The sequence below is a fragment of the Lissotriton vulgaris genome, chromosome 6 (assembly GCF_964263255.1).
Source record: "Lissotriton vulgaris chromosome 6, aLisVul1.2, whole genome shotgun sequence".
Taxonomy (NCBI): domain Eukaryota; kingdom Metazoa; phylum Chordata; class Amphibia; order Caudata; family Salamandridae; genus Lissotriton; species Lissotriton vulgaris.
Window position 1 is genome coordinate 1,891,858,284 of NC_141694.1, and position 13,185 is coordinate 1,891,871,468.

The following is a 13,185-nucleotide window of genomic DNA, read 5'->3' on the forward strand; positions in this document are numbered from 1 at the left end:
TGTGCATTCCCAGAGTTGTGAGTTGCATGTTTGTGGAGTTGGGGGGGTGTGGTGTGTTCATGTGGTACTTGCCAACGAGCAGTGCACTTCCATGGGTGCCATCCTGTTAGCGCTGGTTGATGATGGACTGTTGGTAGAAGTAGGAATTAAGCACACTGCCTGGGTAGTTGGCAACAACATTGGTGGCGATTCCCAGGTTGTCCACTGTTGTCTGCACATTTATGGAATGCGTGTGCTTTCTGTTGAGGTACTTATGTGCAGTGTCGGCAGGGGGCACAAGTAGGACATGTGTGCAGTCAATTGCCCCCTGACACGTGCGGGAATCCAGTTATGGCGTATGGTCCATGTTTGGTCTCCAGCTGTTCCTGCGCTTTGTGGGGGATGTATAGGTACTTGGGTACAAAGCTGATGATGGCATCCAGGACAGGTGTTATGAACTTTGATAGGACTGGCTGTGGGACTCCTCCGACTCTGGCGGTTGTTAGTTGGAAGGTCCCTGAGGCCAACATGTGCAGCACAGCCAGCAGCTTTGTCTGTGGAGGGATGTTGGTTGTCGCATGTGTTGGTACCGTCAGCCTATGGGCAATGGTGGCCAGGATACGTAGGATGGTTGTCATTTTGAGCCTATAATGGGCAATTACATTCTCTGGTTTTGGGTCTGAGAGGTTGGTGCGTTTTCTGCAGGTCTGTGGTCTTGGTCTGCGCCGCCTCTGTGGTGGTCCGGGGTACGAGGGTGGTGGTCCTGGGGGTGGATGAGGTGGGTGTTGTGGCCCTGTTGGGACTTTGTGCTGCATGATCAGTGGCTTCATGGCATCTGTTGGTCTTCAGGTGTGGCTGTGGGCTGGGCTCCCTTTGATCGTGTAGGTTGTCATCCGACTTTGCACCAGGTCAGAGCAGGTGTTAATTTCCAGAATGTGATCTTATCGCCATTCTGGTAGGTCGTTGAGAATGTTGAGGTGTGGTGTTTTCGTGGCTTTTTGCTCAGGAACGCCTACTCTGCATCTCATTAGCGATAGTTGTCAGGGTCATCCATGGCAATGTTTTTTGGGAAACATTTGTTAAATCTGTTTATTTCAATTGTTTTTACTCTTGGAGAGCTGAGAGAAATCATTAAAATTTACACTTCTACTCAGCCTGATCCAATTTTATCCTATCACTATTCACATATCTGCACTGCTTTTTTCAGTTGTCCCCTCACACTTGCAAGGCCTACTGGGTGTAAACAAAGGGTCTCCGGCTCTTACAGTCTGTTCACATCTTTGTGACTGTGATTGCACTAACTCCTAGGTAAGGAGAACCCATATGATGTAAAAATGGCGGTACAGATCGACAACTGATGGGAATATTTTCACCTACCCTTGGGTTTGTCTTTCCCAGCTGACTGATCACGTGCATTTTTTCATATTTTATCACGTGGTGTTATTTAAAGATTACATTCACAATACTTCCTTCTGTCATGTCAAGGGTCTTCGATGAATTGGCTCCTCTTTCTCTGCCTGACTCCTAGATACTCTCTATGTATTATTGTCTTTGATAGGGGCGCGTATCTAGTTGTGAGTCTTTAAAGTAGCCCTAGGACCCTCTTCTATGTAGTGTGTATTATAGTCATTGGAAACAGCCATAGCACAATACTTTGAGGACAATACAGACACTGCCTCATCTCCATTGAAAGGATGGGATGCCTTTAAGGTAGTCACCCGAGGGCACTGCCTGGGCACCCAGGCCGGCAGGCGCATACAGCTGGCGACAGACCTCACTGATTTAGAAAAGAAATTGTTCCATGCAAGAGAGGCGGTCGAGACCTCAAACAGGAGGTTAATTCACAACAGAGAGGAGCATGCCTGATTAAACGAAAGACGCTGTTGCCTGAACTATGCAGCACATTCAGTGTGTACACATCATTCAGGCCACAAGGCTGGCAGGTACTTAGCTTGGTTGATCCGTCATGACGATGACACCTCACCCATCACTTCCCTCTGTTCTATGCAGGGTGCTACAGTACACTCACAAGACATACACCGTGAATTCACAGCTCACTATACCACATTATACAAGTCCCATACTTTAGCCACAGTGGATGATATACGCAGGTACCTAGAAGACATTGCCCTGCCACAGATCACGCCTGAAAAAAATACTCGACCTGGATGACCCCATTTTATTGGATGACATTAGGGCGAGCATATGCTCATTGGCAAACTGCAAAACTCCAGGCCCGGACGGTTTATCAGCGGAATTTTACAAGACCTATTTAGAGTTACTAGCGCCCCAACTCAAGAAGGTCTATGAAGCCTCAATAGAGGACTTTACCCACTCTGACACACAAAATGAAGCACTACTAATCTCTCTCCCTAAACCCGTAGGGACCCGGAAGTGCTCGGCTCATACAGACTATTGGTGCTACTTAACACAGACTACAAGGTCCTAGCATCCATTATAGCAGTGCACTTGGCTCCACTGGAAGGGATCCTAGTGCGTGTGGACCAGAATGGGTTTTTCCCCATTAGAGGTACAATGCTTAATATACGAAGGCTTTTCAGGGTGCAGCATTGTGAGGCAGACATTTGGCCCGCTCCGTTTGCTTGGTCTTGGACCTGGAGAAAGTCTTTGACTCCTTACATTGGCCCTAGATCTTCGAAGTGTTGCGGGGGTACGGGTCAGGAGATACATTTCTACATATGGTTCAACTATTTTATATGTGGCCCTCTGTTAGAGTTCGGACGGGTTGACTGATATCAAATACCATTTGGGTGAATAGAGGTACCAGGCAGGATGTCCACATGTCCCCACTCCTTTTCTCACTCGGTATGGAACCGCTAGTGGTGTGACTCAGCATGGAAAATGCGGACTGGGGTTCGTCTGGGAGACGTCCTACATACTGTTTCTTTGTATGCTGATGATCTGCTACTATACCTAAGGGACCTACATGATATCCCCACTACCATAGCAGATACACTTCAGGACTTTGAAAGGATATTGGGTCTCCGGGTGAACTGGACAAAATCGGGTCTGTACTCCTTTTGTGACAAAATCACAGAAACAAACGTGTGTATGAACAACTCTTCTCTCCGCTGGTACCCATCTACGTTCCGATACCTAGGCATCTCTATATTCCGGCACCCCACTGATATTCTGGAGGGAAACCTGATTAGGGCTATATCTGCCATCAGAGTCCAAATTGAATTCTGGAAGTAGCTTCCTCTGAACATGATGGGTAGGGTCGCACTGACAAAGATGGTAATATTACCAAAATTGTTGCACTACTTTTCCAACCTCCCGGTCTATGGTCCAGCCAGAATATTCTGCGACCTCGAACAATTGATCTGTGATCTTTATTTTAACATGGGCCGGCCCGCATAGCGCTACGGAAACCGAACACCCCTACCAGTAAAGGAGGCTTGGCGGTCCCCAATATGGAATTGTATTATCTGGCAGCGTAATTACAATGGGTGACGAGGTGGTTTGCAGTTCTGGGCCAAAAAGATAAAGCCTCCATGCAGCCGCCTTGGTCTCAATCTCAGATATATCACCTGTTTCACCCTATTGCCCGACCACCATTCCCATTGCAGACCTGTCTTCCCCTAGCACACTGTTGTGCCAGGAGGAGCCCATACCTCACCAGAGATACGTTCGCTTATGCCCGTTACTGCCACTTCTGGGGACGCCTAGGGGAAGAATGGGCACCTCTGGTGGGGTGGTTGCGCGCTGCCATGCAGAAAAATGTTGTACATTGGGCGATCTCTATGCAGAGGGGGCTCTGATACCATTTGAGACTCTAGCGGAGGATTATGACCTGCCAGCAGGTGAATTCTTACTGAAAAATTCAATTACAAGATCACTTTCTCCAACATGGGGCAATATCACCTCAGAACCAGGGATGCATCTCCTGATACAATACTTACATGTCATTGGTCAACAGATCACATACTGTACACTGGCTGGCTGAGGTGATACTTACTCACACAATAAAACCCATGACGGCCCTTCGATTACAGTGGGAAGCAGACAGGGAACAACAGTGGACGGACCATGAATGGAACACAGTGGTAGGTAGCTCCACTTGCATTCCGAGAAATTCTAAATTCAGCCTTATACAGACATATATATATATATATATATATATATATATATATAACGCAAAGGGCTTACCACTCCCTGAACAAACTAAACAAATATTTTCACATTACCACTTAGGTATGCTCACGCTGTCTACAGACAGACACAGACCTCCTCCATATGCTCTGGTTTTGCGCCTCCCTGCATACATATTGGCAAGAAATACCCATGGCACTTGCAACATGCACTAGCAGGCCCATAACACACATGGGAGGTATGCATATAAGGCCTTTTCTCCAGATCAAAGAAGTACAAGATAACATCCAGATTTATAGATTTAGGATTAATTGTAGCAAAGAGACTAATAACCAAGAGATGGAAACACACTGAACCCCCTGTCGTTACAGTTGGAAAAAAACTTGTTCCTAGTGTGGGCACAAGCAGAAAGCACACTGCACAGAGAAGAAATAGCCGGACTACGCAAATACCCTATTGCACAGTACTGGGATACCATACTCACGGATTTGGCACACATGGATGGGGGGGGAAACAGTTCTTCACAAGCAGCCGATGCACAAGACGTGGACCCCCAGACATATACCTCTCCATGTTCAGGATAGACCACGGATTAACATGGAAAAATGGGCCGCACGCAGGATACACGAGCCTCAACGGAGGGGTAACCTAACTGCCTACTCTATCAGGTCTTCTTGGAGAGGACGGAATGGTGAGCTTGATACACTTGTGTTGGAAAGGCAACACTTATACCACATACACATTGACCCAGACATGGCGAGTAGACAATGGGGCTGTTTGTTTGAATATAAACTATATCATATTTTGCCTCATCCTTTCTTTCCAATTGCATGATCAGGTACAAATATTCACGTGAAAAACCATTTGGGCATTATGGATAAAATGGCAACACAACGGAGGGCAAGTCAAGTATCTTTCTATCCCAATCGACAGAAAAGTGCACCTTCTTGGACATGTGAACGCTATGCAGTGCATGGAGGTCACAAAATGCAGCTATTTTCCTACTTTATTGAATTGATATCAGGCTCAATTTGGCATGTCTCAGCAGTGAGAATAGCACTATCTATCATGTTTGATGTAGTCAACTGACCCCTGCTTCATATATGTATGCTGTCATCTGTTATTTTGAACGAATAAGAAATGAAATAAATATATATTTTTTTTAAAAATGTTAACTATTCCTTTGTAATGAATGTCTTGTCACACTGAAGATGGATACAGTTTCTCCTTGAAATGCATGTTGACAAATTGGGTTCCTACTGTGAAGAAAAAACTTTTCAAGAAAAAGTTGTTTCTGCCAATATGGCCTATCAGATCAGCACCTGGTCACATGTATGGCTTGTTTCTTCCCGAAGTGGATTTTCAGATGTTGCATTAATAGTCTCTTTGCAATGATTGCTTTGTCACAGGCCTAAAAAATAATAAAAACGTTACTAGACCTGCAGCTCTGTTGACTTAAATAATCTACTTGATCTAATTGTAATGCTCTTGACCCATAAACTGTTTTCAAATTATGTGATCTCGGCAAATATTTTATTTCACTGAGCCTCCATCTTCTTCATTGTCACATATGAGATCACCTTCAAATACACAAGTTCAGCATGCCTGATGTACAAAAAACTTTTTTATTTGATTTCATAAATTACATTTCTGGTGCATATACAATACAAATTTAGCCACATTTAGCATACCCCCGAGTTGCCTTTTTGTTCATTATCAGCATTGTCATCAGAATGTTTCTCAAAACATATTTAAAAACAAGTCACTTTTAATACAAACATAACTAAAGCATGAAGTGGTAGCACACTCACTGACAATCGGTTTCACTGATAAAACTATAGTGTACAAACAATAAGGTTTGGAAATTTAGTTTTGGCAAATATTTTACATTTGCACTTCACCAAGTAAAGTGCTCTGATTCATTTTGTTCCTATTTTAATCTTTGTTTGCAACACACTTCTCAGACCCCCCAGGATATAGCGGCATGGATTTGCAAATTTAGCGGCACAAATATGGAAATTCAGCGGCACAAATATGGAAATTTAGCGGCATTTTGCGGCACTTCATTTTACTCATAATCATTCATTTTCAGCCTCAAATCCTGGAGGGTCTGTACAGTGCATTACACAAGTGAGGGGAGGCAGGACTGGGCTACCACCGTGCCATCCCCTGTGAGGGTGCTCTAGCAATGTCGCCTTGTGGTACCTTCCAGTGACGCCACCGACAGCATTGTTCAGACGGTGTATGCTGTCTACCATAGAATTTGTATTCGAACCCCTAACCTTCCAATATATATTTCTGTGGCACCAGCCTCTCCAAGCTTTTTTTTTTGGTGTGGGAGGAGGGGTATTGGGGGTGGGTTGGGGTTCAAAAAGTGCCTCCTAGGTACTTCTCGGCGTGTCCTTGCATATGCAGTGCCATGATCTGTGCTACTGGTCTGCAGCCTGTCTTCATATGTGCATCGCCATGAGCAGTGCTGTTTGTAGGCAGCCTGTCTGCAATTGTGCTGTGCCATGGGCTGTACTATTGGTCTGCTGCCTGTCCTTGTATGTACAGTGCCATGGAGTAAGCTATTTGCCTGCTGTCTGCCCTGTTCTATGCAGTGCCTGGGGCTGTGCTGTTGGTCTGCAGCCTGCCTTCGTATGTGCAGTGCCATGGAGTGGGCTATCGGTTTCCAGCCAGCCCTCGTATGCGCAGTGCCATTTTCTTTACCACTGGTCTGCATCTGCATATTGTTAACTTTTAGAATGGTGATGGTAGAATGATGTGAAAGTATATTTCTCCAGGCTGTGACTAACTCGTGTGCAAATGGCGACATAACTGTCCAGCAGAACTTGGGTGCCTCAGTGTGTCAACAAAGTTACTCCAATTCTGCATTTAGAAGCATTGGTTGTATTGGGCCACGTGAAATGCACTCCCTCTTCATTCGCAAACACGTGAAGATTTACACCTGCGCTAAAAGACCTTTTTGCCTCAAACTACTACCCGCATATCCCGCCCCATTAACTGATTATTGCTCAGACCCTCACCTGTACTGCAGGAAAAATACCATGGGCCAGATTTATGTCGGACTTGCGCCACGTTTACGCCGCCGTTGCGTTACGCAACGGTCCGTAAACATGGCTCATCCCTACGACCTATTTACAACGTGACGCATCTAGGCAGATGCGTCATGTTGTAAAGCCCTGCCCCACATGGAACCTGCGTCAGGTTTCATGTGGGCGTTCTGTCGCAGGGTGGGCGTTCCCTCGTAGGAAAGCACCGTAAAACTGATGCAGTGAAATCTACAAGATTTCACTGAGTCAGTTTTACGACGCTGCTGCGTCAAATCCTTACACCTGCTTGAAGCAGGCGCAGGCGTAAGGAGTGACGCACCATGTTATGTATGGTTGGCCTCTGTACATTGCAGGAGTTGCGTCGCACTTGCGGCGCTACTCCCGCAATGCGCCGCCCGTACACCACAAGATGCGTCACGCATCTGCCCTTCCTTGCACCATGTTGCGCCGCATTGTAAATGCGGCGCATCTGTGGTGCCGCAAGGAGGGAATTGCGTGACGCATCAGTTCTGGCGCATCCCTGCTGATTTGCAGAGACGCGCCAGAACTCATAAATCTGCCCCCATCTATTTTGTGTTTGACGGAGGTGCATGCATTTTCGAAGTAACCACAGTCTCTTGCCTGGTAATGTTTTTATAGTCATCATCTTTTAGCAAGTGCAGCTGGGCACTGTAACTCTCTCCAGAATTGTGATTTGCTAAACAGAGCATACACATTTGTGGTGGTTTTAAGCTGCCCGTGTGGGTACACACATACTGGCTTAGTGTGCGGCGTCTGAAGTTGGTTTGATTGAATCAGATGTACACTAGACACCACCACAAATTAGCCAGCTCCGTTTATTTTGCCTAAGCGTGCAGGCTAAAATAAACTTAGTAACTGACATTGCATTACCCGCAAAAAGCACATAAGCAGTGCGGAAGTCCTAAATATGTATGTTGATAAAAAAAGCAGTCTCTGAAATGGCAGATGGCTGGAACTTTTAGTGCCGTAAAATGTACGCATTTCACATGCTCCTCTAGAAAAATAAAATGACCATGTATTGCCCATGTCAATGGGCGTGGCTTTAAATGTTAACTTGTTTTGCTTTTGCTATTATGTGCTGAATGAAGATTGATCGCAAAAGAGAATAGGAACAATCGGAAAACAACTGGAAACATAGGCAGGAGAAGCCCACACGTAGCTCTAAACTACTCAAGTACAAGCCCTGCTTAACAGTAATTGAACCGGGTTGGCAGCTGTCGGTATGCGCGTTTAATGAACATCTCGTGTTTATGTTAAACCGTAAACACACATGGCTGCATGGGATGCTTCTTTGATGAATAAGATTGCGCTGCCTCCTTTAGGATTTAAATGCTCAACGGCGCCGACGGCACAAACAAAGTCAGCTAATAATGGCCCTTCTTTGTCATTCAGATACGGGCGCTCTCCTGTTTCCTGCTATTACGGCTGTACAGCGCAGTTCACGTCGTGACGTATGCGCGTGCAGCCAATTAAAAGGCATGATTTTTTATGTCTGCCAGGAGACCTGTTTTTTGCGGCCGAAATAGTCAATATCGCGGCTATCGCGGTAGTCTGCCGATTTCGCGATTTTTTCGTGAATCGCGAAATCGCGATAAACTGGAGGGTCTGACTTCTGAATTTTAAAACATGAGATTTCCTAATTCCTGACATATTTTGAATATTTGTACTATTTATTAGAAAGCTATTTAAACGTGGTTAGAAAAGAAGTGACTTTCTACAGTCTTTTATTTCACAATGAATGTTCGACAGTGCACTTGAAAAAAACCTCAAACTGTAGTAAGAGAAAGTAAAGCAAACACCATTTCCCAAGATAAGCAGCTATCAGTAAAAAGACTAACTGACATTTGACCTCTGACCTTGAACAGACAGCAAATGTATCAAGATAAAATTTGTTTAAAGGCATCTTTATTGCTTATTCACTTTCTGAATGAACAGAACACCTGTTCCTCTCCAGCTTAAGCTCACTTACCAGAACAGACCTGTAGGTCTGAAAAATAGGCTGGCCTGATCAAATCTGACTGACCATAGTGTGTGGGCAAATGGATTTTTCAAGGCCTGCTATGGAGTCACTCCGGTGTGGAGGACAAATGTCCCACTGGCAATGACTTTCAGATGCTTTATTAGCTTTGCCTTTGTAAAGGATGCCTTGTCATATTGAGCAGTACAAAAGGGGGTGGTGATGGGCGGAGCACTCAATTGAGTGCAGTGATATGCATTCTTCACCGTCATTCTCTCCCCTGTGTTGACTTACGGTTATTGTATCAGCTGGACCTGACAATAAATTGACAGTCACAATCAGTACATTTATTCAGCTTCTCCCCAGGGTGGATTTTTTGATGGTGTGTTAGATCTTTCTTTTTGATGCTACTTTAGGTTGGTCTTCCATTGGAACACTTTATTACATTCTGTACATTGATATGGTTTCTCTCCTTTGTAAACTTTCTGATGTTGCATTAAACTGTGCTTTACAATAATTGCCTTGTCAAATTCAGCACACTGATGGAGAAGTGTGGCTCAATGATTAGAGCGGCAGACCCTGATGCAGAGGTCTAGCCCGGGACCAGGTTTCAATTCCCCGCCTCGGCGGGTCTTGGGCTCAAAAATTCCACGGACCTGATAATTCTCGCCTCGGTGCCTATCCCAATCATGGAGTCCCACTCTGCAACTCTGGGCAATAGCTTGCTTAATCTCCACAATGGCCCCCACAACGCTAAAGGATGCCTAGCCTCCACCTTGGGGGTGCCCAGGAGTTGACGCCTCACAGGGAAAGCCAGGATGGGTTCCACAGCGGTATTCTTACAAGCGCCTTGGGACCCTTGCGGGTGAGTAGTGCGCTATACAAGTATCAATTTACATTTAAATGGCCTCTCTCCTATGTGACCTTTCAGACGGTGTGTTCATTTTTGCTTTTCAAAAAACACTGTCACATTCACTGCATTCATATGGTCTCTCCCTACTGTGGACTTTCTGATGTGTTAGATTTCCATTGATAATAAAAGTCTTGTCAGATTCTGTACATAGGGTTTTTCCCTGGTATGGACCCTCTGATGTTGCATTAACTGTGATCGTCTAATAAATGCCTTCTTACATTCAGTGCAGTTGAATGGTCTCTACCCAGTGTGAACTTTCAGATGGTGCATGAAATTTTGCTTTCCAATAAATGCTTTGTCACATTCTGTACATTTATATGGTTTTTCACCAGTGTGGACTATCCGATGTACTATTAACCTTTGCATTGTCATAAATGCCATGTTGCATTCTGTACATTCGTATGGCTTTTCCCCTGTGTGGACTCTCTGATGTACAATTAACCTTGGCTTTGTAATAAATGCCTTGTAACATTCAGAACATTCAAACGGTTTCTCTCCTGTGTGAATTTTCAGGTGGTGTATAAATGTTTGCCTTTCAATAAATGCTTTGTCACATTCAGTGCATTTATACGGTTTCTCCCCGGTGTGCGTTTTCTGATGTTTTATTAAGTTTCCATGGGTAATAAATGCCTTATCGCATTCAGTGCATTCATATGGTTTTTCCCCAGTGTGGAATTTCTGATGTCGTATTAGATGTGCCTTTCTAATAAATGCCTTCTCACATTCTGTACACACATAGGGTTTCTCTCCTATGTGGACTTTCTGATGTTCTGTTAGATGTGACTTTCTAATAAATGCCTTTTTGCAATCAGTGCAGTTGAATGGTCTCTCTCCAGTGTGGACTCTGTGATGTTGCTTCAGCTTTGCATTTGTTATAAATGCCTTGTCACATTCAGCACAATTATATGGTTTCTCTCCTGTGTGGACTTTCAGATGTTGCGTTAGTTGTCCATTGGTTATAAAGGCCTTTTCGCATTCAGTGCATTTATAGGGTTTCTCACCAGCGTGGATTTTTTTATGCAGTTTTAGATATTTTTTCCTTTGGAACACTTTATTACATTCTGTACATTGATATGGTCCCTCTCCACTGTGAGCTATTTGATGTCGCTTCAGCTCTCCATTTATTATGAATGCTTTGTCACACTCTGTACATTGATATGGTCTCTCTCCTGTGTGAACTTTCAGATGGTGCATTAATGTTTGTTGTACATGAAATCCCTTGTCACATTCAGTGCATTTATACGGTTTCACCTCAACGTGGATTTGTTGATGCTGCTTTAGGTTTGTCTTGCTCACGAACATTTTATTACATTCTAAACATTCATACAGGTCCTCACCAGTGTGGACTTTCCTATGTAGCTTTAGGTTATTTTTCCTTTTGAACACATTATCACATTCAGTACATTTATATGGTTTCTCTACAGTGTGGACTTTTTGATGTTGCTTCAGCTCTCCATTTGTTATAAATGCCTTGTCGCATGCTGTACATTGATATGGTTTCTCCCCAGTGTGGATTTTCTGATGTCGTTTAAGCTGTCTATTTGTTTTGAATGCTTGGTCACATTCATTGCATTTATACAGTTTCTCCCCAGTGTGGACTTTCAGATGTTGTTTTAGATGTCCATTAGTAATAAATGCCTTGTCACATTTTGTACATTCATACCGTTTCTCACCAGAGTGGATTAGTTGATGCTGCCTTAGATTGTTCTTCTTTTGAAACACTTTATTGCATTCTGTACATTGATATGGTTTCTTCTCTATGTGGATAGTCTGATGCAGCATCAGGTCTTTCATTGCAAAGAAAATGTTTCCACAGTCAGTCCATCAATATGGTTTTTCTACAGTATGAAGCTTCTGATCTCTTTCTCCGTCTAATAAATGTGTTGCCACATTCTAGATATTCATACAATTTCTCTTCTGTGTGTTCTTTCTTATACCAGGTTAGCTTTTCATTCATCAGAGCACCTCATTGGACTTGCTTTATTATATCAGTGTTTTATGTCTTCAATGTATATCATCTGATGTCTAAGAGCCAAGTACAGACCTCATTGGGCAGAGTTGGTTTTCTGCTGTAGAAAGACTTTGGTAAGGCATTAGCATTCAAGGGAAGAGATTTTGAGGTACACTGTTTTTACATCCCTTCCTAAAGGTGTAATGCCTTTACCTTTTTTGTTTATTAATGCATTTAGTTCACCTGTTAGAATAAGAAAAAGAAACACTAAATATGCTGATATGCAGAGTCCATCACAAAAATCGATTGGAATTCAATGGGGCATGCCATTGTTAATATACACAAGTGTGTTCAGAAATTGTAGATTACACTTTCAATATAAAGATGCAGTAGGCAGAGTAAAAGCACACCATCCTTTCCCCTTCTATTGAGTAGTTTGACCACAAGGAGTAACCAACACAAGACTCTCGCTGAGGAAACACTACAATGTTAAATTCATAGCAACAAGAGGTTTCCCTTCTTGCGCAGGGAATGCTTCCTATTCTCACAAATACTTTCAAATAATACAAGATAGAGCCTTTTCCGGCAAATGGACCATGCAACACAGAGCACCACAATAATGTCAGGAAACCTAAGCAACTTCTGCAAGGCAATCTTTTACATTATCGGAAAACCTGGACTAGGACCCGAACAGGTAATCTGAGCATCTTCTACGTAGTGTTACTCTAGAGATCCGAGACTCTGACCAGATCTACAACCATTTTAAACACACATTGGCAAAGTCAATAAGTCTCACCATTTAGATGTATATGCTTTTGCACAGCTGCACAACATCAGAAATAAACAAGCATTCGCAATGCAATAAGTCTTGCATTTGCGAGAGTTTGAGCTCTTGGCTTTGTAAATGATAATACCTTTTATTAATGTGTTCTGAAAAACCTGCAAGCAGTGCATAAACATACACTTTGAACTTTTTAGTACTTGCTTATGAGAAGCAAGGCTGGCAGCAAAAGAGGCGCAGTTAATGCTAGCTTTGCTTTTCGTAAACAAGGACTCGAAGTACAAAGTGCGTGTTTGCGCACCGCTTACAGGTTTTCAGAACACATAAATAAAAGGCACTGCCATTTACATTGCCAAAGCTCAAACTCTCGCAAATGCAAGACCTATTGCATTGGAAATGCTTGCTTTAACCTGA

At 43.6% G+C, this 13,185-nt stretch overlaps 1 protein-coding gene across 1 annotated transcript; it reads right to left on the reverse strand.

Annotated features, from left to right (window-relative positions):
- Positions 1-5,698: 5,698 nt before the first annotated feature.
- Positions 5,699-12,233, reverse strand: LOC147709794 (uncharacterized). Its single transcript, XM_086928233.1, has 2 exons — positions 8,780-12,233; positions 5,699-6,048 (listed from the first exon to the last, which is right to left on the reverse strand). The coding sequence occupies exon 1, from the start codon at positions 11,831-11,833 to the stop codon at positions 10,280-10,282; it is 1,554 nt and encodes a 517-aa protein (XP_086784359.1). The 5' UTR covers positions 11,834-12,233; the 3' UTR covers positions 5,699-6,048; positions 8,780-10,279.
- Positions 12,234-13,185: the final 952 nt, after the last annotated feature.

Bases quoted from the DNA above. Each gene is read 5' to 3' on its own strand.
- LOC147709794 (XM_086928233.1), bottom strand. From the start codon at position 11,833: ATGAAAGACCTGATGCTGCATCAGACTATCCACATAGAGAAGAAACCA.